Source organism: Oncorhynchus tshawytscha, linkage group LG10, assembly GCF_018296145.1.
Source record: "Oncorhynchus tshawytscha isolate Ot180627B linkage group LG10, Otsh_v2.0, whole genome shotgun sequence".
In the NCBI taxonomy this organism is placed as follows: Eukaryota; Metazoa; Chordata; class Actinopteri; order Salmoniformes; family Salmonidae; genus Oncorhynchus; species Oncorhynchus tshawytscha.
In genome coordinates, this window is record NC_056438.1 from 81,631,623 (window position 1) to 81,656,892 (window position 25,270).

Below are 25,270 nucleotides of genomic sequence, written 5' to 3' on the forward strand. Positions count from 1 at the left end.
GTAGGAGGAGGGGAGGAGAGAGAAGGAGGTAGTAGAGGAGAGGGGAGGAGGAGAGGAGGAGAGAGAGGAGGTAGAGGAGGAGAGGGGGTAGAGGAGGAGAGGGGAGGAGAGAGGGGGGGTAGTAGAGGAGGAGAGAGAAGGAGGAGGAGAGAGAAGGAGGTAGGAGAGGAGGAGAGAGGAGAGAGGAGGAGAGGAGGAGGTAGGAGAGGAGGAGAGAGGAAGAGGTAGAAGAGGAGGAGGTAGGAGAGGAGGAGGAGAGAAGGAGGTAGGAGAGGCTACTAATGAAGGACGAGGTAGGAGAGGAGGAGATGAGGAGGTAGGAGAGGAGGAGAGAAGGAGGAGAGGAGGTAGGAGAGGAGGAGGAGAGAGGCTACTAATGAAGGATGAGGTAGGAGAGGAGGAGATGAGGAGGTAGGAGAGGAGAGAAGGAGGAGAGAGGAGGAGATGAGGGGGAGAGAGGAGGAGGAGAGAGGAGTTGAGAGAGGAGGTAGGAGAGGAGGAGAGAAGGAGGTAGGAGAGGAGGAGAGAGGAGGTAGGTGAGGAGGAGAGAAGGAGGTAGGAGAGGAGGAGAGAGGCTACTAATGAAGGACGAGATAGGCTCCAGGTCCTATATTCACAAAGCGTCTCACAGTAGGAGTGCTGATCTCGGATCAGATCCTCTCTGTCCATGTAGTTCTTATTCACTACAATCTAAAAGGCTAAACTGATCCTAGATCAGCATCTAGACTCTAAGACATTTTTTTTTATGAATACGGGGGCCAGATCTTCCCAATGTTATCCCTATCAACTTGAACGTCCTACTATGGGAACCATTTGACACCACTTCCTGTTGACGGCAGCACCGATCAACTGTTTTGAGTGACGCACGGTATTCTCCAGTATTAATATTCAGTGATCAGGTCAGTCGGCTGATGGTTATGACACTCGTTTCCTCTTGTCCTCTACGTAATGATGGGGTCTCCGTAAGCACAGCTCTTCTCTATGGCCAGGTTGTACCAGTTACCTTTCCCTCCTTTATAAGCACTGGTTACGATCCTCGCCCAGCCGTACTCTCCCTGCAGAAACACAAAACAAAACACTGTTACCCTCCATGTTTACATCATAGGTGTATAGATGAGTAAAAGACACAGTTTGGCCCTAATCTATAAAATCATCCAAAGCAGGAACAACAGAAAGGGAAGCTCATACACTACATGACCAACAGTATGTGGACACTTGCTCATCGAACATCTCATTCCAAAATCATATGGAGTTGGTCCCCCCTTTGCTGCTTTAACAGCCTCCACTCTTCTGGGAAGGCTTTCCACTAGATGTAGGAACAATGCTGCTATAACAGCCTCCACTCTTCTGGGAAGGCTTTCCACTAGATGTCGGAACATTGCTGCTATAACAGCCTCCACTCTTCTGGGAAGGCTTTCCACTAGATGTTGGAACATTGCTGCTATAACAACCTCCACTCTTCTGGGAAAGCTTTCCACTAGATGTAGGAACATTGCTGCTATAACAGCCTCCACTCTTCTGGGAAGGCTTTCCACTAGATGTTGGAACATTGCTGCTATAACAGCCTCCACTCTTCTGGGAAGGCTTTCCACTAGATGTTGGAACAGTGCTGCAGGGACTTGCTTCCATTCAGCCACAAGAGCATTAGTGAGGTCAGGCTCTGATGTTGGGCGATTAGGTCTGGCTCGCTGTCGGCGTTCCAATTCATCCCAAAGGTGTTCGATGGGGTTGAGGACAGGGCTCTGTGCAGGCCATTCAAATCCCTTCACACTGATCTCAACAAACCATTTCTGTAGGAACCTCACTTTGTGCACGGGGGCATTGTTCATGCTGAAACAGGAAAGAGCCTTCCCCAAACTTGCCACAAAGTTGGATTCACAGAATCGTCTAGAATGTAATTGTATGCTGTAGCGTTAATATTTCACTGGAACTAAGGGGCCTGAACCATGAAAAACAGCCCCAGACCATTATTCCTCCTCCACCAAACTTTACAGGCACTATGCATTGGGGAAGGTAGCTTGCTCCAAACGCAAACCCAGATTTGTCTGTCGGACTGCCAGATGGTGAAGCGTGATTCATCACTCCAGAGAACGTGTTTCCACTGCTCCAGAGTCCAATGGCGGTGAGTTTTACACCACTCCAGCCGACGCTTGGCATTACACATGGTGATCTTAGGCTTGTGTGCGGCTGCTCGGCCATGGAAACCCATTTCATGAAGCTCCCGGCGAACAGTTATTGTGCTGACGTTGCTTCCAGAGGCAGTTTGGAACTCGGTAGTGAGTGCTGTAACAGAGGACAGAGGCAGTTTGGAACTCGGTAGTGAGTGTTGTAACAGAGGACAGAGGCAGTTTGGAACTCGGTAGTGAGTGTTGTAACAGAGGACAGAGGCAGTTTGGAACTCGGTAGTGAGTGTTGTAACAGAGGACAGAGGCAGTTTGGAACTCGGTAGTGAGTGTTGTAACCGAGGACAGAGGCAGTTTGGAACTCGGTAGTGAGTGCTGTAACAGAAGACATACGTCATTGTTAAGTTTCTTTGACATTCCGAGGCTGAACTACAACCTTCTATAGCCGAGGAGACAAAACATTTTTGACTTTACTTGGGGAGTAATATAATTCTGTCTATCAATTGATGAAAACAAATCAAGTCAAATTTTATGTTTATGTTAGGGATGAGTTGGACTGCAGAGTGAAGGAAAAGCAGCCAACAAGTGCTCAGCATATGTAGGATCTCCTTCTAGACTGTTGCCTCTGGAGAGTCCTGCGGTTGCAGGCAGTGCAGTTGCTGTACCAGGCGGTAATACAGCCTAACAAATGCTCTCAATTGTGCATCTGTAAAAGTCTGTGGGGGTTTTAGGGGCCAAGCCAAATTTCTTCAGCCTCCTGAGGTTGTCTGTGTGGACCATTTGATGAGTTGGAGTCTTGCGTGACAACGCAGTCATGGGTGAACAGGGACTACAGAAGGGGGCTGATCATGCACCCTTGTGGGGCCCCTGTGTTGAGGATCAGCGAAGTGGAGATGTTGTTTCCTACCTTCACCACCTGGGGTGGCCCGACAGGAAGTCCAGGATCCAGTTTCACAGGGCAGGGTTCAGAGCCAGGGCCCTGAGCTTGGAGGGTACTATGGTGTTAAATGCTGAGCTGTAGTCAATGGACAGCATTCTTACATAGGTATTCCTCTTGTCCAGGCGGGATAGGGCAGTGTGATGGTGATTGCATCATCTGTGGATCTATTGGGGCGGTAAGCAAATTGAAGTGGGTCTAGGGTGTCAGGTAAGGTGGAGGTGATATGATCCTTGACTAGTCTCTCAAAGCACTTCATGATGACAGAAGTGAGTGCTACGGGGCGATAATCATTTAGTTCAGTTACCTTTGCTTTCTTGGGTACAGGAACAATTGTGGCCATCTTGAAGCAAGTGGGGAAAACAGACTGGGATAGGGAGAGATTGAATATGTCCGTAAACACTCCAGCCAGCTAGTCTGTGCATGCTCTGAGGATGCGGCTAGGGATGCCGTCTGGGCCTTGCGAACCTTGCGATGGTTAACATGTTTAAATGTCTTGATCACGTCGGCCACGGAGAAGGAGAGCGCACAGTCTTTGGTAGCGGGCCGAGTCAGTGGCACTGTGTTATCCTCAAAGCGGGCGAAGAAGGTGTTTAGCTTGTCTGGAAGCAAGACCTCCGTGTCTGCCTTCTTGGCATTTCGAAAAGTTGAGTAGCAGTGGTCAAATGTTATTCCAGAGCGAGTACTACAGTCAATGTGTTGGCAGAACTTCGGTAGTTTTTTCCTCAAATTTGCTTTGTTAAAATCCCCAGCTACAATAAAATTCAGCCTCAGGTTGTGGACAGGTGTCTTTTATACCGATAACAAGTTCAAACAGGTGCCATTAATACAGGTAACGAGTGGAGGACAGAGGAGCCTCTTAAAGAAGTTACAGGTCTGTGAGAGCCAGAAATCTTGCTTGTTTGTAGGTGACCAAAGACTTATTTTCCACCATAATTTGCAAATAAATTCATTAAAAATCCTACGCGATTTTCTGGATTTTTACTCATTTTGTCAGTCATAGTTAAAGTGTACCTATGATGAAAATTACAGACCTCTCTCATCTTTTAAGTGGGAGAACTTGCACAATTGGTGGCTGACTAAATACTTTTTTGCCCCACTGTATGTGGTTTCCAGTTTGCATAAAGTCCAGTGTAGTTCTTTGAGGGCTGCCATGGTATCGGCTTGAGGGGGAATAGACACGGCTGTGACTATAACCAAAGAGAATTCTCTTGGGAGGTAATACGGTCGACATTTGATTATGAGGTATTCTTGGTCGGGTGAACAAAAGGACTCTGTACGTCACAGTCACACCATGAGTAGTTAATCATGAAACATACACCCAGCCTTTCTTCTTCTCAGAGAGTTCTTTATTCCTGTCTGTGTGATGTACTAAGAACCCAGCTGGCTGTATGGACGGGGACAGTATATCCAGAGTTCTTTATTCCTGTCTGTGTGATGTTCTAAGAACCCAGCTGGCTGTATGGACGGGGACAGTATATCCAGAGTTCTTTATTCCTGTCTGTGTGATGTTCTAAGAACCCAGCTGGCTGTATGGACGGGGACAGTATATCCAGAGTTCTTTATTCCTGTCTGTGTGATGTACTAAGAACCCAGCTGGCTGTATGGACGGGGACAGTATATCCAGAGTTCTTTATTCCTGTCTGTGTGATGTACTAAGAACCCAGCTGGCTGTATGGACGGGGACAGTATATCCAGAGTTCTTTATTCCTGTCTGTGTGATGTACTAAGAACCCAGCTGGCTGTATGGACGGGGACAGTATATCCAGAGTTCTTTATTCCTGTCTGTGTGATGTACTAATAACCCAGCTGGCTGTATGGATGGGGACAGAACAACAGAGTATGTTACAGTCTCTGATGTCTCTCTGGAAGGAGATCCTCAATCTGAGCTCATCTACTTTATTGTCCAGGGACTGAAAATTAGCGAGTAATATACTTGGAAGCGGTGGATGGTGTGCACGCCTCCTGAGTCGGACTAGAAGTCCACTCCGAATACCTCTTTTCTCCTCCAGCGGAGTCTTGGAGCTTCTGAAATAAGTTCAATTTCCCTGAGGGGGTACGAACAAAGGATCCACTGCGCCGGTGGTGTTATGGAGCACAGAAAAAACAAATTACTGCAAAGTTGCTTAGGAGCTAGAAGCAGAGCTGCCATGACTGCTGGCACTGTCTTGCTTAAGCTATTCACTTTTTGTACAATAGAACACGTTTAAACCCAGACTTCTTTTCTGGGACGTTGAAAGTCACTGAGCTCTGCAGTAAGACCATTCTACTGCCAGGGTTTCTCTATGGAGATTGCATGGCTGTGTGCTCAAAATTATATACAGTGCCTTGCAAAAGTATTCGGCCCCCTTGAACTTTGCGACCTTTTGCCACATTTCAGGCTTCAAACATAAAGATATAAAACTGTATTTTTTTGTGAAGAATCAACAACAAGTGGGACACAATCATGAAGTGGAACGACATTTATTGGATATTTCAAACTTTTTTAACAAATCAAAAACTGAAAAATTGGGCGTGCAAAATGATTCAGCCCTTTTACTTTCAGTGCAGCAAACTCTCTCCAGAAGTTCAGTGAGGATCTCTGAATGATCCAATGTTGACCTAAATGACTAATGATGATAAATACAATCCACCTGTGTGTAATCAAGTCTCCGTATAAATGCACCTGCACTGTGATAGTCTCAGAGGTCCGTTAAAAGCGCAGAGAGCATCATGAAGAACAAGGAACACACCAGGCAGGTCCGAGATACTGTTGTGAAGAAGTTTAAAGCCGGATTTGGATACAAAAAGATTTCCCAAGCTTTAAACATCCCAAGGAGCACTGTGCAAGCGATAATATTGAAATGGAAGGAGTATCAGACCACTGCAAATCTACCAAGACCTGGCCCTCCCTCTAAACTTTCAGCTCATTCAAGGAGAAGACTGATCAGAGATGCAGCCAAGAGGCCCATGATCACTCTGGATGAACTGCAGAGATCTACAGCTGAGGTGGGAGACTCTGTCCATAGGACAACAATCTGTCGTATATTGCACAAATCTGGCCTTTATGGAAGAGTGGCAAGAAGAAAGCCATTTCTTAAAGATATCCATAAAAAGTGTCGTTTAAAGTTTGCCACAAGCAACCTGGGAGACACACCAAACATGTGGAAGAAGGTGCTCTGGTCAGATGAAACCAAAATTGAACTTTTTGGCAACAATGCAAAACGTTATGTTTGGCGTAAAAGCAACACAGCTCATCACCCTGAACATACCATCCCCACTGTCAAACATGGTGGTGGCAGCATCATGGTTTGGGCCTGCTTTTCTTCAGCAGGGACAGGGAAGATGGTTAAAATTGATGGGAAGATGGATGGAGCCAAATACAGGACCATTCTGGAAGAAAACCTGATGGAGTCTGCAAAAGACCTGAGACTGGGACGGAGATTTGTCTTCCAACAAGACAATGATCCAAAACATAAAGCAAAATCTACAATGGAATGGTTCAAAAATAAACATATCCAGGTGTTAGAATGGCCAAGTCAAAGTCCAGACCTGAATCCAATCGAGAATCTGTGGAAAGAACTGAAAACTGCTGTTCACAAATGCTCTCCATCCAACCTCACTGAGCTCGAGCTGTTTTGCAAGGAGGAATGGGAAAACATTTCAGTCTCTCGATGTGCAAAACTGATAGAGACATACCCCAAGCGACTTACAGCTGTAATCGCAGCAAAAGGTGGCGCTACAAAGTATTAACTTAAGGGGGCTGAATAATTTTGCACGCCCAATTTTTCAGTTTTTGATTTGTTAAAAAAGTTTGAAATATCCAATAAATATCGTTCCACTTCATGATTGTGTCCCACTTGTTGTTGATTCTTCACAAAAAATACAGTTTTATATCTTTATGTTTGAAGCCTGAAATGTGGCAAAAGGTTGCAAAGTTCAAGGGGGCCGAATACTTTTGCAAGGCACTGTACCTGTCAGCAACGGGTGAGGCTGAAATAGCCGAATCCACTCATTTGAAGGGGAGTCCACATACTTTTGTACATATTGTGTATGTTGTCCAGTCTTTCAATGAGTAAATATTCCATACAAGTCAAATAATGAATGTATTGTACAAGAGGGACTAACCCAAGGCTCTCCCCAGGAGTTGCGGACCACCCAGTACTCTGTCCCGTCCTCCGCCACCCCCCAGCCTGCTACTGAGATGATATGGTTCATTAGAGACAAGGGGTGGAACTCGGCAAACACACCACCACGATACGCCTCCAGGCCCTTCGTAGCCATCACACCGCAGCTGAGGAGAGGACGGAACAACAGCCACAATGTGAGAATGAGGTTTATCAAAAGCAAGAACACAAAGGACATTTTACTACATGTATTACATGTACGTATTGCTAACGTTATACATTTCAACATTTCAACTCAAGGCTAAAAAAAAGGGCATTTTGTTGATATGAAAAAGATTGTATTATTTTGAGATTCAAAATGGGAAAATCCTATTCTCTACTTCTTGATTTTTTAATTAATTAAAATTTTTAAAAACTTTTACTTGTGATTTTGTTCTTCAGACTGAGAGAAATGTTAACCTGACTAACCAAAGAACACAGATCTCACCTGATTGGCCCGTTGGTGTATATCTCAGCTTTCATCTGGTTTCGTCCTGACACCTCCCCGTAGTCTCCTACCTTCCACAGGGTGTAGTTCTGCACCACAGCACACGCATCAGAGGAACACGTACCACACTGGTTGAACATCTCACACTCTGTAGAACATAGAGCTCACTGGTTGAACATCTCACACTCTGTAGAACATAGAGACCACTGGTTGAACATCTCACACTCTGTAGAACATAGAGACCACAAGGGTGAGTGATGGAACATGTAATGTAAACCGCCAAAGTGTATTTGTGAATGGAAATTATGACTGATGATGCTATGAGACAAAATTAAAATGTAACAATCCATGTACCCTATCCCCCATAGTGCACTGCGTACAGAAAAATAGCTAGAAAAAGGAATCTCTTATCACCCAAATCAGGTGTTATGAGGAACTAGCACAAGTCAAAACAAGATGTTAAATGACATATGTTATAGGCCCTACTTTGGTTCTTAGCCTGATAGTTGTTGCATGTCTCGTCGGGGATGCCCTTCTGGTGAGCGTATTGGTACACCCCTGTGTGGTCTCCTCCGTAGCAGGACCCAGCATGGCCACAGTCTATCACGTTCTGGACAGACAGATAGGCTGATGGCCACGTACCACCACGCTTGATGTTGATACGGTCTGGGGGGGGACAACAAACGTCAACAAATGTATTGATATGATAGAGGCATGACTGTAAATAAGTTTATTAGATCAATTTTATCACAAGGTTAGCCTGTAAAAACACAATACGGAGTGACATTTGTAACAATAATGACAGCTTGTGATTTGTTACATTGTAACATGTTAATTGTTCACATTAAGATCATTGTTACAATGTTGTTACATTGTAACTAGTTAATAGTTCATGTTAAGTTCATTGTTACATTGTAACAAGTTAGTGAGTTATATCAGTCCAGAAATGGTCAAATGTGTATTATTGGCAACATTGTATAACATTGTGGAGGAGAAATGACCGGCAATTGCACTGCTAGATCCCATGGCCCAGCACGAGCCGCAGTACTGTGGAATGTGTTGGTTCCTCGTGATGCTGGCATAGTTTTTCCCCTCAATGTTTCTCCAGTCCCAAACTGCTGGCAGCTCAGACACATTAAGGTATTCATGTGGTCGGGGATATGTCCTGGGAAATGACAAGAACAACAGTTCAGACACATTCAGGTATTCATGTGGTCGGGGATATGTCCTGGGATATGTCCAGAACAACAGCATGTATCTCCATTTCCTGCACTATTTATGGAGATACAGATTCAAAATAATGATAGTTTGTTAATAAAACACTGTTTAGGGATGGATCATATTTTACAGAATGGTTACCTGGAGGAAAATGGGGGAGGGGGCATGCTTTGTGTTTAGTATTTGTTTTAACACAGGGGAGGGGGCATGCTTTGTGTTTAGTATTTGTTTTAACACAGGGGAGGGGGCATGCTGCTTTGTGTTTAGTATTTGTTTTAACACAGGGGAGGGGGCATGCTTTGTGTTTAGTATTTGTTTTAACACAGGGGAGGGGGCCTGCTTTGTGTTTAGTATTTGTTTTAACACAGGGAGGGGGCCTGCTTTGTGTTTAGTATTTGTTTTAACACAGGGGAGGGGGCCTGCTTTGTGTTTAGTATTTGTTTTAACACAGGGGAGGGGGCATGCTTTGTGTTTAGTATTTGTTTTAACACAGGGGAGGGTCATGTCATTTGTAATAATGATATTTCAATATTTCTTAGTATTTCAGAATGAGTTGCTCATTATTAGGCTAGATATTGACGTCAGATAATATCAAATGAGCTTACAGGCTATTCAGTGTGGTCTCAATCCATAGCCTGTGGGCTATACAGCAGGCTATACAGCAGGTTATACGGCAGGTTATAGTTATACAGCAGGTTATACAGCAGGTTATACAGCAGGTTATACAGCAGGTTATAGTTATACAGCAGGTTATACAGCAGGTTATACAGCAGGCTATACAGCAGGTTATAGTTATACAGCAGGTTATACAGCAGGCTATACAGCAGGTTATAGTTATACAGCAGGCTATACAGCAGGTTATAGTTATACAGCAGGCTATACAGCAGGTTATACAGTTATTATACAGCAGGTTATACAGCAGGTTATACTATACAGCAGGTTATAGTTATACAGCAGGCTATACAGCAGGCTATACAGCAGGCTATACAGCAGGTTATAGTTATACAGCAGGTTATACAGCAGGCAGCAGGCTATACAGCAGGTTATACAGCAGGCTATACAGCAGGCTTATACAGCAGGTTATACAGCAGGCTATACAGCAGGCTATACAGCAGGTTATGCAGCAGGCTATACAGCAGGTTATAGTTATACAGCAGGCTATACAGCAGGTTATACAGCAGGCTATACAGCAGGTTATACAGCAGGTTATAGTTATACAGCAGGTTATAGTTATACAGCAGGCTATACAGCATGTTATACAGCAGGTTATACAGCAGGCTATACAGCAGGTTATAGTTATACAGCAGGTTATACAGCAGGTTACAGCAGGTATACAGCAGGTTATACAGCAGGTTATTATAGTTATACAGGTTATACAGCAGGTTATACAGCAGGTTACAGCAGGTTAGTTATACAGCAGGTTATATACAGCAGGTTATACTTATACAGCAGGTTATACAGCAGGCTATACAGCAGGCTATACAGCAGGTTATACAGCAGGTTATACAGCAGGTTATACAGCAGGCTATACAGCAGGTTATACAGCAGGCTTATACAGCAGGTTATACAGCAGGTTATAGTTATATACAGCAGGCAGCAGGTTATACAGCAGGTTATACAGCAGGCTATACAGCAGGTTATTAGTTATACAGCAGGTTATACAGCAGGTTATAGTTATACAGCAGGTTATACAGCAGGTTATAGTTATACAGCAGGTTATACAGCAGGGTATACAGCAGGTTATAGTTATACAGCAGGTTATATACAGCAGGTTATTATACAGCAGGTTATACAGCAGGTTATACAGCAGGTTATAGTTATACAGCAGGCTATACAGCAGGTTATACAGCAGGTTATAGTTATACAGCAGGTTATACAGCAGGCTATAGTTATATACAGCAGGTTATACAGCAGGTTATACAGCAGGCTATACAGCAGGCTATACAGCAGGTTATATTATACAGCAGGCTATACAGCAGGTTATACAGCAGGCTATACAGCAGGGTTATACAGCAGGTTATAGTTATACAGCAGGTTATACAGCAGGTTATACAGCAGGCTATAGTTATACAGCAGGCTATACAGCAGGTTATACAGCAGGCTATACAGCAGGTTATACAGCAGGCTATACAGCAGGTTATACAGCAGGTTATACAGCAGGTTATACAGCAGGCTATACAGCAGGTTATACAGCAGGTTATACAGTTATACAGCAGGTTATACAGCAGGTTATACAGCAGGTTATACAGCAGGTTATACAGCAGGCTATACAGCTATACAGTAGGTTATAGTTATACAGCAGGTTATAGTTATACAGCAGGTTATACAGCAGGCTATAGTTATACAGCAGGTTATACAGCAGGCTATACAGCAGGTTATAGTTATACAGCAGGTTATACAGCAGGTTATAGTTATACAGCAGGTTATACAGCAGGTTATACAGCAGGTTATACAGCAGGTTATACAGCAGGTTATACAGCAGGTTATAGTTATACAGGTTATACAGCAGGCTATACAGTAGGTTATAGTTATACAGCAGGTTATAGTTATACAGCAGGTTATACAGCAGGTTATACAGCAGGTTATACAGCAGGTTATACAGCAGGTTATACAGCAGGTTATACAGCAGGTTATACAGCAGGTTATACAGCAGGTTATACAGCAGGTTATACAGCAGGCTATACAGCAGGTTATACAGCAGGTTATACAGCAGGCTTAACAAAGTACATTCTCATAGAAGCACATAGCAAAGTTAGATATCTATGAAAATGTACTTCCTTCCTGAGTGTTTTTGTGCTGCTGGGATGGTGTGGATAAAACTAGGCTGCATTACACACTGCAATGGATATTCCAACCCTGATCCCCAGCCTGCTCTGCTCTTCCTGATAAAAACATTGTTTTTTTTGTGTGCTCCTTATTAACCAATGACTGTGCTGTATAGGTCTACAGTGGTAGTTCAAGAGGAGAGTCAAAGGTTTCTTCTGAAAATAATGTTTGATTAGGCCTAGTCCCAAAACATGCACTTGGGTTATTGAGTTATTGACCTCACATTAAGACAGATTCTAGTAACTGACATTGTGGTTCTGAAACTTGAAGCTGAAGCAGCAGCGACAATCAATCGGAAATGGACAGCTCACGGTGCTGAAAGTAGGCATATTCCAGTAGGTACAATTCATTTAAACCATCTTCATTTTAATTAGACTCTACTAACAACAAGAGGGCTTTGTGTTTGAGCCTGTCTTCCTATTTAAGAAAGAAGAATTGGTCCTACCTGTTAAACAGACATTAGGCTATAAACTGCTATATCCATAGATTTGTAGGTAATTTCCCCCACCCACCATACACTCTTTAAATAGCCTTCCTCCGTGTCAGTGAAGGGCTGTTCAGTTAAAACCAGGACTGTATGTGGACACCTGTTCGTAGAACATCTTATTCCAAAATCATGGGCATTAATATGGAGTTGGTCCCCCCCTTTGCTGCTATAACAGCCTCCACTCTTCTGGGAAGGCTTTCCACTAGATGTAGGAACATTGCTGCTATAACAGCCTCCACTCTTCTGGGAAGGCTTTCCACTAGATGTAGGAACAATGCTGCTATAACAGCCTCCACTCTTCTGGGAAGGCTTTCCACTAGATGTTGGAACAATGCTGCTATAACAGCCTCCACTCTTCTGGGAAGGCTTTCCACTAGATGTTGGAACAATGCTGCTATAACAGCCTCCACTCTTCTGGGAAGGCTTTCCACTAGATGTTGGAACATTGCTGCCTAAACAGCCTCCACTCTTCTGGGAAGGCTTTCCCCTAGAGGTTGGAACATTGCTGCTATAACAGCCTCCACTCTTCTGGGAAGGCTTTCCACTAGATGTTGGAACATTGCTGCTATAACAGCCTCCACTCTTCTGGGAAGGCTTTCCACTAGATGTTGGAACACTGCTGCAGGGACTTGCTTCCATTCAGCCACAAAAGCATTAGTGAGGTCGGGCACCAATGTTGGGGGTGATTAGGCCTGGCTCACAGTCAGCATTCCAATTCATCCCAAAAGTGTTCGATGGGGTTGAGGTCAGGGCTCTGTGCAGGCCATTCAATGGTCTTCCACACTGATCTCGACAAACCATTTCAGTATGGACCTCGCTTTGTGCACGGGGGCATTGTCATGCTGAAACAGGACAGGGCCTGTCAGCAACAGGTGTGGCTGAAATAGGGGGTGTCCACATACTGCTGTATATATAGTGAAGCTGGGAAAGATGTGACTCCGATGCATAAGGGAATATCATTGTTTAGTTTATTTGACATTGAGGCTGAACTACAACCTTCTATTGCTGAGGAGACAAAAAAATGGACTTGGCTTGGGAAGTAATCGAATTCTGTCACTATCAATTGATTAAGCCATTAACTTTCTGTCCAATAGAAGATGTTTAAACCCAGACAGCTTTTAGGGAAAGACTTGTGACCTTCTCTCATTGGGTTAAACCACAGAAGAAGAGTAGCCAGCAGTTCATTAAAGATGACATTTTTCTGCATCGGTGGGCCCTACTCTGTCTGGGGTTGAAAGGTAGGCCCTACTCTGTCTGGGGTTGAAAGGTAGGCCCTACTCTGTCTGGGGTTGAAAGGTAGGCCCTACTCTGTCTGGGGTGGAAGGGTAGGGGGTGGAAAGGTAGGCCCTACTCTGTCTGGGGTTGAAAGGTAGGCCCTACTCTGTCTGGGGTGGAAGGGTAGACCCTACTCTGTCTGGGGTGGAAAGGTAGGGGGTGGAAAGGTAGGCCCTACTCTGTCTGGGGTTGAAAGGTAGGCCCTACTCTGTCTGGGGTGGAAGGGTAGACCCTACTCTGTCTGGGGTGGAAAGGTAGGGGGTGGAAAGGTAGGCCCTACTCTGTCTGGGGTAGAAAGGTAGGCCCTACTCTGTCTGGGGTGGAAGGGTAGACCCTACTCTGTCTGGGGTGGAAAGGTAGGCCCTACTCTGTCTGGGGTGGAAGGGTAGGCCCTACTCTGTCTGGGGTGGAAAGGTAGGCCCTACTCTGTCTGTGGTGGAAAGGTAGGCCCTACTCTGTCTGTGGTGGAAAGGTAGGCCCTACTCTGTCTGTGGGTGGAAAGGTAGGCCCTACTCTGTCTGTGGTGGAAAGGTAGGCCCTACTCTGTCTGGGGTGGAAAGGTAGGCCCTACTCTGTCTGTGGGTGGAAAGGTAGGCCCTACTCTGTCTGTGGTGGAAAGGTAGGCCCTACTCTGTCTGTGGTGGAAAGGTAGGCCCTACTCTGTCTGTGGTGGAAAGGTAGGCCCTACTCTGTCTGTGGAAAGGTGGAAAGGTAGGCCCTACTCTGTCTGGGGTGGAAAGGTAGGCCCTACTCTGTCTGGGGTGGAAAGGTAGGCCCTACTCTGTCTGGGGTGGAAAGGTGGCCCTACTCTGTCTGGGGTGGAAAGGTATGCCCTACTCTGTCTGGGGTGGAAAGGTAGGTCTACTCTGTCTGGGGTGGAAAGGTGGCCCTACTCTGTCTGGGGTTGAAATGTAGGCCCTACTCTGTCTGGGGTGGAAAGGTAGGTCTACTCTGTCTGGGGTGGAAAGGTAGGCCCTACTCTGTCTGGGGTGGAAAGGTAGGCCCTACTCTGTCTGGGGTGGAAAGGTAGGCCCTACTCTGTCTGGGGTGGAAAGGTAGGCCCTACTCTGTCTGGGGTGGAAAGGTAGGCCCTACTCTGTCTGGGGTGGAAAGGTAGGCCCTACTCTGTCTGGGGTGGAAAGTTAGGCCTACTCTGTCTGGGGTGGAAAGGTAGGCCCTACTCTGTCTGGGGTGGAAAGGTAGGCCTACTCTGTCTGGGGTGGAAGGGTAGACCCTACTCTGTCTGGGGTGGAAAGGTAGGTCTACTCTGTCTGGGGTGGAAGGGTATACCCTACTCTATCTGGGGTGGAAAGGTAGGCCCTACTCTGTCTGGGGTGGAAAGGTAGGTTTACTCTGTCTGGGGTGGAAGGGTAGACCCTACTCTGTCTGGGGTGGAAAGGTAGGTCTACTCTGTCTGGGGTGGAAGGGTAGACCCTACTCTGTCTGGGGTGGAAAGGTAGGTCTACTCTGTCTGGGGTGAAAGGGTAGGCCTACTCTGTCTGGGGTGGAAAGGTAGGTCTACTCTGTCTGGGGTGGAAGGGTAGGCCTACTCTGTCTGGGGTGGAAGGGTAGACCCTACTCTGTCTGGGGTGGAAGGGTAGACCCTACTCTGTCTGGGGTGGAAAGGTAGACCCTACTCTGTCTGGGGTGGAAAGGTAGGCCCTACTCTGTCTGGGGTGGAAAGGTAGGCCCTACTCTGTCTGGGGTGGAAAGGTAGGCCCTACTCTGTCTGGGGTGGAAGGGTAGACCCTACTCTGTCTGGGGTGGAAGGGTAGGCCCTACTCTGTCTGGAGTGGAAGGGTAGACCCTACTCTGTCTGGGGTGGAAGGGTAGACCCTACTCTGTCTGGGGTGGAAGGGTAGTCCCTACTCTGTCTGGGGTGGAAGGGTAGACCCTACTCTGTCTGGGGTGGAAGGGTAGGCCCTACTCTGTCTGGGGTGGAAAGGTAGGCCTACTCTGTCTGGGGTGGAAAGGTAGACCCTACTCTGTCTGGGCTGGAAAGGTAGGTCTACTCTGTCTGGGGTGGAAGGGTATACCCTACTCTATCTGGGGTGGAAAGGTAGGCCCTACTCTGTCTGGGGTGGAAAGGTAGGTCTACTCTGTCTGGGGTGGAAGGGTAGACCCTACTCTGTCTGGGGTGGAAAGGTAGGTCTACTCTGTCTGGGGTGGAAGGGTAGACCCTACTCTGTCTGGGGTGGAAAGGTAGGTCTACTCTGTCTGGGGTGAAAGGGTAGGCCTACTCTGTCTGGGGTGGAAAGGTAGGTCTACTCTGTCTGGGGTGGAAGGGTAGGCCTACTCTGTCTGGGGTGGAAGGGTAGACCCTACTCTGTCTGGGGTGGAAGGGTAGACCCTACTCTGTCTGGGGTGGAAGGGTAGACCCTACTCTGTCTGGGGTGGAAAGGTAGACCCTACTCTGTCTGGGGTGGAAAGGTAGGCCCTACTCTGTCTGGGGTGGAAAGGTAGGCCCTACTCTGTCTGGGGTGGAAGGGTAGACCCTACTCTGTCTGGGGTGGAAGGGTAGGCCCTACTCTGTCTGGGGTGGAAAGGTAGGCCCTACTCTGTCTGGGGTGGAAGGGTAGACCCTACTCTGTCTGGGGTGGAAAGGTAGGCCCTACTCTGTCTGGGGTGGAAGGGTAGACCCTACTCTGTCTGGGGTGGAAGGGTAGGCCCTACTCTGTCTGGAGTGGAAGGGTAGAACCCTACTCTGTCTGGGGTGGAAGGGTAGACCCTACTCTGTCTGGGGTGGAAGGGTAGTCCCTACTCTGTCTGGGGTGGAAGGGTAGACCCTACTCTGTCTGGGGTGGAAGGGTAGGCCCTACTCTGTCTGGGGTGGAAAGGTAGGCCCTACTCTGTCTGGGGTGGAAAGGTAGGCCATACTCTGTCTGGGGTGGAAAGGTGGCCCTACTCTGTCTGGGGTTGAAAGGTATGCCCTACTCTGTCTGGGGTGGAAAGGTAGGTCTACTCTGTCTGGGGTGGAAAGGTGGCCCTACTCTGTCTGGGGTGGAAAGGTAGGCCCTACTCTGTCTGTGGGTGGAAAGGTAGGCCCTACTCTGTCTGTGGTGGAAAGGTAGGCCCTACTCTGTCTGTGGTGGAAAGGTAGGTCCTACTCTGTCTGGGGTGGAAAGGTAGGCCCTACTCTGTCTGTGGTGGAAAGGTAGGCCCTACTCTGTCTGTGGTGGAAAGGTAGGCCCTACTCTGTCTGTGGGTGGAAAGGTAGGCCCTACTCTGTCTGTGGTGGAAAGGTAGGCCCTACTCTGTCTGGGGTGGAAAGGTAGGCCCTACTCTGTCTGGGGTGGAAAGGTAGGCCCCACTCTGTCTGGGGTGGAAAGGTGGCCCTACTCTGTCTGGGGTGGAAAGGTATGCCCTACTCTGTCTGGGGTGGAAAGGTAGGTCTACTCTGTCTGGGGTGGAAAGGTGGCCCTACTCTGTCTGGGGTTGAAATGTAGGCCCTACTCTGTCTGGGGTGGAAAGGTAGGCCCTACTCTGTCTGGGGTGGAAAGGTAGGCCCTACTCTGTCTGGGGTGGAAAGGTAGGCCCTACTCTGTCTGGGGTGGAAAGGTAGACCCTACTCTGTCTGGGGTGGAAAGGTAGGTTAGGCCTACTCTGTCTGGGGTGGAAAGGTAGGCCCTACTCTGTCTGGGGTGGAAAGGTAGGCCTACTCTGTCTGGGGTGGAAAGGTAGACCCTACTCTGTCTGGGGTGGAAAGGTAGGTCTACTCTGTCTGGGGTGGAAGGGTATACCCTACTCTGTCTGGGGTGGAAAGGTAGGTCTACTCTGTCTGGGGTGGAAAGGCAGACCCTACTCTGTCTGGGGTGGAAAGGTAGGTCTACTCTGTCTGGGGTGGAAAGGTAGGTCTACTCTGTCTGGGGTGGAAAGGTAGGTCTACTCTGTCTGGGGTGAAAGGGTAGGCCTACTCTGTCTGGGGTGGAAAGGTAGGTCTACTCTGTCTGGGGTGGAAGGGTAGGCCCTCTGTCTGGGGTGGAAGGGTAGGCCCTACTCTGTCTGGGGTGGAAGGGTAGACCCTACTCTGTCTGGGGTGGAAGGGTAGACCCTACTCTGTCTGGGGTGGAAAGGTAGACCCTACTCTGTCTGGGGTGGAAAGGTAGGCCCTACTCTGTCTGGGGTGGAAAGGTAGGCCCTACTCTGTCTGGGGTGGAAGGGTAGACCCTACTCTGTCTGGGGTGGAAGGGTAGACCCTACTCTGTCTGGGGTGGAAAGGTAGACCCTACTCTGTCTGGGGTGGAAAGGTAGGCCTACTCTGTCTGGGGTGGAAAGGTAGGCCCTACTCTGTCTGGGGTGGAAAGGTAGGCCTACTCTGTCTGGGGTGGAAAGGTAGACCCTACTCTGTCTGGGGTGGAAAGGTAGGTCCCTACTCTGTCTGGGGTGGAAGGGTATACCCTACTCTGTCTGGGGTGGAAAGGTAGGTCTACTCTGTCTGGGGTGGAAAGGTAGACCCTACTCTGTCTGGGGTGGAAAGGTAGACCCTACTCTGTCTGGGGTGGAAAGGTAGGCCCTACTCTGTCTGGGGTGGAAGGGTAGACCCTACTCTGTCTGGGGTGGAAGGGTAGGCCCTACTCTGTCTGGAGTGGAAGGGTAGACCCTACTCTGTCTGGGGTGGAAGGGTAGACCCTACTCTGTCTGGGGTGGAAGGGTAGTCCCTACTCTGTCTGGGGTGGAAGGGTAGACCCTACTCTGTCTGGGGTGGAAGGGTAGGCCCTACTCTGTCTGGGGTGGAAAGGTAGGCCCTACTCTGTCTGGGGTGGAAAGGTAGGCCCTACTCTGTCTGGGGTGGAAAGGTAGGCCCTACTCTGTCTGGGGTGGAAAGGTAGGCCCTACTCTGTCTGGGGTGGAAGGGTAGACCCTACTCTGTCTGGGGTGGAAGGGTAGGCCCTACTCTGTCTGGAGTGGAAGGGTAGACCCTACTCTGTCTGGGGTGGAAGGGTAGACCCTACTCTGTCTGGGGTGGAAGGGTAGGCCCTACTCTGTCTGGGGTGGAAGGGTAGACCCTACTCTGTCTGGGGTGGAAGGGTAGGCCCTACTCTGTCTGGGGTGGAAGGGTAGGCCCTACTCTGTCTGGGGTGGAAGGGTAGACCCTACTCTGTCTGGGTTGGAAGGGTAGACCCTACTCTGTCTGGGGTGGAAGGGTAGGCCCTACTTTAGAAAGTACCATGGTCAGATTCCTAATGACGTCTCAGATAAAAATTATGTTCAAACATGGACAGCTTTGTTTCAAACAAGACACAGTGATTTGGCATTGGATAAACATGATAAGATGAACACATATGCCTATCTCTCAGTCCATTCTTAGCCTGGAATTTAGGTAATTTGTATGGTATTAAAAATATATATTCTGCTAATATGTTAAATTATGTAGACTTGCATGAAATGTTCATAAAAGGCCATTTTTTTCATGGAACTATGAAGAAAAAATATAATACATGAATAGTTTATTCATGTATTTATTTTATATATTTTATTTATTTTAAAACTACTAATAGTTTTCTATCGAATTCTATAAACATGAAACCATTTAAGCCTAATTGAATAATAGTGAATTAGAAAGCGAGTGGTATGTAAGGTTGGAGGAAATTGAGTTAAACCTGTTAAATGATAGAAAAAGGCAACACTGAGGCATTGTGACTTGGTGGAGGATTTGACCCAGCTGCATAATGAGGCATTGTGACTTGGTGGAGGATCTGACCCAGCTGCATCATGAGGCATTGTGACTTGGTGGAGGATCTGACCCAGCTGCATTGTGAGTTGGTGGAGGATCTGACCCAAGCTGCATTGTGACTTGGTGGAGGATCTGGCACAAGCTGCATTGTGACTTGGTGGAGGATCTGACCCAGCTGCATCATGAGGCATTGTGACTTGGTGGAGGATCTGACCCAAGCTGCATTGTGGCTTAGTGGAGGATCTGACCCAAGCTGCATTGTGACTTAGTGGTGGATCTGACCCAAGCTGCATTGTGACTTAGTGGAGGATCTGACCCAAGCTGCATTGTGACTTAGTGGAGGATCTGGCACAAGCTGCATTGTGAGTTGGTGGAGGATCTGACCCAAGCTGCATTGTGACTTAGTGGAGGATCTGACCCAGCTGCATCATGAGGCATTGTGACTTAGTGGAGGATCTGACCCAAGCTGCATTGTGACTTAGTGGTGGATCTGGCACAAGCTGCATTGTGAGTTGGTGGAGGATCTGACCCAAGCTGCATTGTGACTTGGTGGAGGATCTGACCCAAGCTGCATTGTGACTTAGTGGAGGATCTGACCCAAGCTGCATTGTGACTTAGTGGTGGATCTGACCCAAGCTGCATTGTGACTTAGTGGTGGATCTGGCACAAGCTGCATCGTGCAGGGAGCGTGTTTTCAATGAGCGTGCAGATGTATTTTTGCTGAGAGCGACACTTGGCTTATTAGTAGACTTCGTTTTCCAAGGCATATTTTATTGTATCTCTGCAATCAAACTCTCTCCAGTCTTAGAAAAGGGAGATGAAACGTACCATCCCAGTGCATACCAAAGTCCTCTCCACCTTGGGATTTTTGGCCACTGGAACATTCCAACGGGAGATTGATATATGATATATATATATTATATTTACTGTCAATAAAAAATAATTAGATTTGGTCCATGTCTGAATATGGTTGTGAAAATGAAGCTTGAGTTACCATCAGTTGGTGTGTCTAGTATTCCTTCAGGGTCTGGGAGAGGGTCCTCAGTATCACCATCAGTTGGTGTGTCTAGTATTCCTTCAGGGTCTGGGAGAGTGTCCTCAGTATCACCATCAGTTGGTGTGTCTGGTATTCCTTCAGGGTCTGGGAGAGGGTCCTCAGTATCACCATCAGTTGGTGTGTCTAGTATTCCTTCAGGGTCTGGGAGAGGGTCCTCAGTATCACCATCAGTTGGTGTGTCTGGTATTCCTTCAGGGTCTGGGAGAGGGTCCTCAGTATCACCGTCAGTTGGTGTGTCTAGTATTCCTTCAGGGTCTGGGAGAGGGTCCAGTATCACCATCAGTTGGTGTGTCTGGGATTCCTTCAGGGTCTGGGAGAGGGTCCTCAGTATCACCGTCAGTTGGTGTGTCTAGTATTCCTTCAGGGTCTGGGAGAGGGTCCTCAGTATCACCATCAGTTGGTGTGTCTAGTATTCCTTCAGGGTCTGGGAGAGGGTCCTCAGTATCACCATCAGTTGGTGTGTCTAGTATTCCTTCAGGGTCTGGGAGAGGGTCCTCAGTATCACCATCAGTTGGTGTGTCTAGTATTCCTTCAGGGTCTGGGAGAGGGTCCTCAGTATCACCATCAGTTGGTGTGTCTAGTATTCCTTCAGGGTCTGGGAGAGGGTCCTCAGTATCACCATCAGTTGGTGTGTCTGGTAGTCCTTCAGGGTCTGGGAGAGGGTCCTCAGTATCACCGTCAGTTGGTGTGTCTAGTATTCCTTCAGGGTCTGGGAGAGGGTCCTCAGTATCACCATCAGTTGGTGTGTCTGGTATTCCTTCAGGGTCTGGGAGAGGGTCCTCAGTATCACCGTCAGTTGGTGTGTCTGGTAGTCCTTCAGGGTCTGGGAGAGGGCCCTCAGTATCACCATCAGTTGGTGTGTCTAGTATTCCTTCAGGGTCTGGGAGAGTGTCCTCAGTATCACCATTAGTTGGTGTGTCTAGTATTCCTTCAGGGTCTGGGAGAGTGTCCTCAGTATCACCATCAGTTGGTGTGTCTAGTATTCCTTCAGGGTCTGGGAGGGGGTCCTCAGTATCACCATCACAAATGATGCCAGACACTGAGGTCTCTCCAATTACAGTGCCAATGTGCTGGTCCATAGCAGACAGTGTGCTGGTCCATAGCAGACAGTGTGCTGGTCCATAGCAGACAGTGTGCTGGTCCATAGCAGACAGTGTGCTGGTCCATAGCAGACAGTGTGCTGGTCCATAGCAGACAGTGTGCTGGTCCATAGCAGACAGTGTGCTGGTCCATAGCAGACAGTGGGCTGGTCCATAGCAGACAGTGTGCTGGTCCATAGCAGACAGTGTGCTGGTCCATAGCAGACAGTGTGCTGGTCCATAGCAGACAGTGTGCTGGTCCATAGCAGACAGTGTGCTGGTCCATAGCAGACAGTGTGCTGGTCCATAGCAGACAGTGTGCTGGTCCATAGCAGACAGTGTGCTGGTCCATAGCAGACAGTGGCTGGTCCATAGCAGACAGTGTGCTGGTCCATAGCAGACAGTGTGCTGGTCCATAGCAGACAGTGTGCTGGTCCATAGCAGACAGTGTGCTGGTCCATAGCAGACAGTGTGCTGGTCCATAGCAGACAGTGTGCTGGTCCATAGCAGACAGTGTGCTGGTCCATAGCAGACAGTGTGCTGGTCCATAGCAGACAGTGTGCTGGTCCATAGCAGACAGTGTGCTGGTCCATAGCAGACAGTGTGCTGGTCCATAGCAGACAGTGTGCTGGTCCATAGCAGACAGTGTGCTGGTCAATAGCAGACAGTGTGCTGGTCCATAGCAGACAGTGTGCTGGTCCATAGCAGACAGCGTGCTGGTCCATAGCAGACAGTGTGCTGGTCCATAGCAGACAGTGTGCTGGTCCATAGCAGACAGTGTGCTGGTCCATAGCAGACAGTGTGCTGGTCCATAGCAGACACTTCTGTTGTACTTATTTCATAATTTTGTTTTACATTTTCAAATCAAACCATTAACTTTTTAATTTCATTAACTGTTCTGCACTCAGATGAGGCAGAATTTCCCACAGCTCTTAACCTGCTCCCAAGTAATATTTTTTTCTCTTATTTGACAAGCTATTGCTGAGGGCTCCAAAATGTACGGCTTGTTTTGCTTCCACTTTGGTGATCAAAGGTTCTATTTCCGCGTCCAAACAGTTGTTTTTCTTTGTCTTCTTTGATTTCTTCTTGGTTGGACGACAGAAACTAGTGACATTTCTTGCAGATTTAAAGGGAAGGTTTGTGACCATAAATGGTCATTTAGGGCAGTTCTTTATGTAAATGAGACGTCACGTGTACTCGCACGGTGTTTTAGAACGCGTCTGATTTATCAAGGCAAAAATACTTACAGGTATGTGTAAATCCAAGCGTACGAGCATCTTTTTTTGTACTTGCGAACATTCTAAATTTTCTTTGTACAAGTTAATTTAGAAGCTTTTCTACGCAACGTTGGTAAATGAGGGCCCTTGGCTGGCGTGGTTACACGTGGTCTGCGGTTGGAGGCGGAATATGGTAGAGTAATGAACATTCAATTCTCTGGCAACCGCTCTGGTGGACATTCCTGCAGTTAACATGCCAATTGCTAACTCCCTCAAACATTTTGACATCTGTGGCATTGTGTTGTGTGACAAAACTGCAGATTTTAGAGTGGCCTTTTACTGTCCCCAGCACAAGGTGCACCTGTGTAATGATCATGCTGTTTAATCAGCTTCTTGATATGCCACACTTGTCAAGTGGATGAATTATCTTGGCAAAGGAGAAATGCTCACTAACTGGGATGTAAAAACAAATTTCTGCACATTGATAATTTCTGTGATCTATAACTTCAGCTCATGAAACATGGGACCAACACTTTACATTTTGCATTTATATTTTTGTTCAGTGTATATTTTGCTAAAGGGATGGCCGTTCATTTTAATTGAATGGGTCCGATTTTCTCAATGTAACTCTTACTATAAATAACATTCACTCCCTTATGTAACTTCACAGTAGTCGACTGGGAAAATCTTTTCGGTGATTTTCTTCTGAAAATATCTCTGATCAACGACCACTTACTTGACAGATGTAGGTCTTCCGTCCCGGATAGGTTTGTAGCATGCGCCTAACGTACTCAGGAAATCGTTGTCCGCTGCTTCCAAAATAAACAATACGTTGGACAAAAATGACAACAAAAACACTGTGACAGCTGACGCCATGTTGCTGTACTTCTTCTTCGTTGATATGTTTAATGCGCGTCTATGACGTAAAAGCGAACGGGTGCCACCTAGCGTCACGGCCTGTAAATAATCTTATTCCGGTGTTATTTCTGTGCTATTGCCGTTCAGTAGACTTTCACACTGTTCATTGCTTATGTACAGTGGTGTAAAGTTATTGACTGCTTTTACTGGTACTTCACTACTTTCCTAATTAAAATTATGTACTTTTTACTCCATACATTTTCCCTGACACCCAAAAGTACTCGTTACGTTTTGAATGCTTAGCAGGTCAGGAAAATGGTCCAATTCACACACTTATCAAGAGAACATCCCTGGTCATCCCTACTGCCTCTGATCTGGAGGACTCACTAAACAGAGAACATCCCTGGTCATCCCTACTGCCTCTGATCTGGAGGACTCACTAAACAGAGAACATCCCTGGTCATCCCTATTGTCTCTGATCTGGAGGACTCACTAAACAGAGAACATCCCTGGTCATCTCTACTGCCTCTGATCTGGAAGACTCACTAAACAGAGAACATCCCTGGCCATCCCTACTGCCTCTGATCTGGAGGACTCACTAAACAGAGAACATCCCTACTGTCTCTGATCTGGAGGACTCACTAAACAGAGAACATCCCTGGTCATCCCTACTGCCTCTGATCTGGTGGACTCACTAAACAGAGAACATCCCTGGTCATCCCTACTGCCTCTGATCTGGTGGACTCACTAAACAGAGAACATCCCTACTGTCTCTGATCTGGAGGACTCACTAAACAGAGAACATCCCTGGTCATCCCTACTGCCTCTGATCTGGTGGACTCACTAAACAGAGAACATCCCTACTGTCTCTGATCTGGAGGACTCACTAAACAGAGAACATCCTGGTCATCCCTACTGCCTCTGATCTGGTGGACTCACTAAACAGAGAACATCCCTACTGCCTCTGATCTGGAGGACTCACTAAACAGAGAACATCCCTGGTCATCCCTACTGCCTCTGATCTGGAGGACTCACTAAACAGAGAACATCCCTGGCCATCCCTACTGCCTCTGATCTGGAGGACTCACGAAACAGAGAACATCCCTGGTCATCCCTACTGCCTCTGATCTGGTGGACTCACTAAACAGAGAACATCCCTGGTCCTCCCTACTGCCTCTGATCTGGAGGACTCACTAAACAGAGAACATCCCTGGTCATCCCTACTGCCTCTGATCTGGTGGACTCACTAAACAGAGAACATCCCTGGTCATCCCTACTGCCTCTGATCTGGAGGACTCACTAAACAGAGAACATCCCTGGTCATCCCTACTGCCTCTGATCTGGTGGACTCACTAAACAGAGAACATCCCTGGCCATCCCTACTGCCTCTGATCTGGAGGACTCACTAAACAGAGAACATCCCTGGTCATCCCTACTAGCCTCTGATCTGGAGGACTCACTAAACAGAGAACATCCCTGGTCATCCCTACTGCCTCTGGTCTGGAGGACTCACTAAACAGAGAACATCCCTGGTCATCCCTACTGCCTCTGATCTGGAGGACTCACTAAACAGAGAACATCCCTGGTCATCCCTACTGCCTCTGATCTGGAGGACTCACTAAACAGAGAACATCCCTGGTCATCCCTACTGCCTCTGGTCTGGAGGACTCACTAAACAGAGAACATCCCTGGTCATCCCTACTGCCTCTGATCTGGAGGACTCACTAAACAGAGAACATCCCTGGTCATCCCTACTAGCCTCTGGTCTGGAGGACTCACTAAACAGAGAACATCCCTGGTCATCCCTACTGCCTCTGATCTGGAGGACTCACTAAACAGAGAACATCCCTGGTCATCCCTACTAGCCTCTGATCTGGAGGACTCACTAAACAGAGAACATCCCTGGTCATCCCTACTAGCCTCTGG

General features: G+C 47.5%; 1 protein-coding gene across 1 annotated transcript; it reads right to left on the reverse strand.

Annotated features, from left to right (window-relative positions):
* Positions 1-456: 456 nt before the first annotated feature.
* LOC112241541 (cathepsin Z) lies at positions 457-23,388 on the reverse strand. The gene is made up of 6 exons (XM_042329199.1): positions 23,223-23,388; positions 8,655-8,818; positions 8,140-8,319; positions 7,654-7,801; positions 7,168-7,333; positions 457-1,055 (listed from the first exon to the last, which is right to left on the reverse strand). The coding sequence occupies exons 1-6, from the start codon at positions 23,360-23,362 to the stop codon at positions 942-944; spliced, it is 912 nt and encodes a 303-aa protein (XP_042185133.1). The 5' UTR covers positions 23,363-23,388; the 3' UTR covers positions 457-941.
* Positions 23,389-25,270: the final 1,882 nt, after the last annotated feature.

What these genes read in the sequence shown, in the direction of transcription:
- LOC112241541 (XM_042329199.1), bottom strand. Translation starts at nt 23,362, where the DNA reads ATGGCGTCAGCTGTCACAGTGTTTTTGTTGTCATTTTTGTCCAACGTA. An exon ending in CTATCAGGCTAAGAACCAAA is followed by an intron (nt 7,802 to 8,139) that starts GTAGGGCCTATA and finishes TATGTTCTACAG; the next exon opens with AGTGTGAGATGTTCAACCAG. An exon ending in ACTCCTGGGGAGAGCCTTGG is followed by an intron (nt 1,056 to 7,167) that starts GTTAGTCCCTCT and finishes GTGTTTCTGCAG; the next exon opens with GGAGAGTACGGCTGGGCGAG.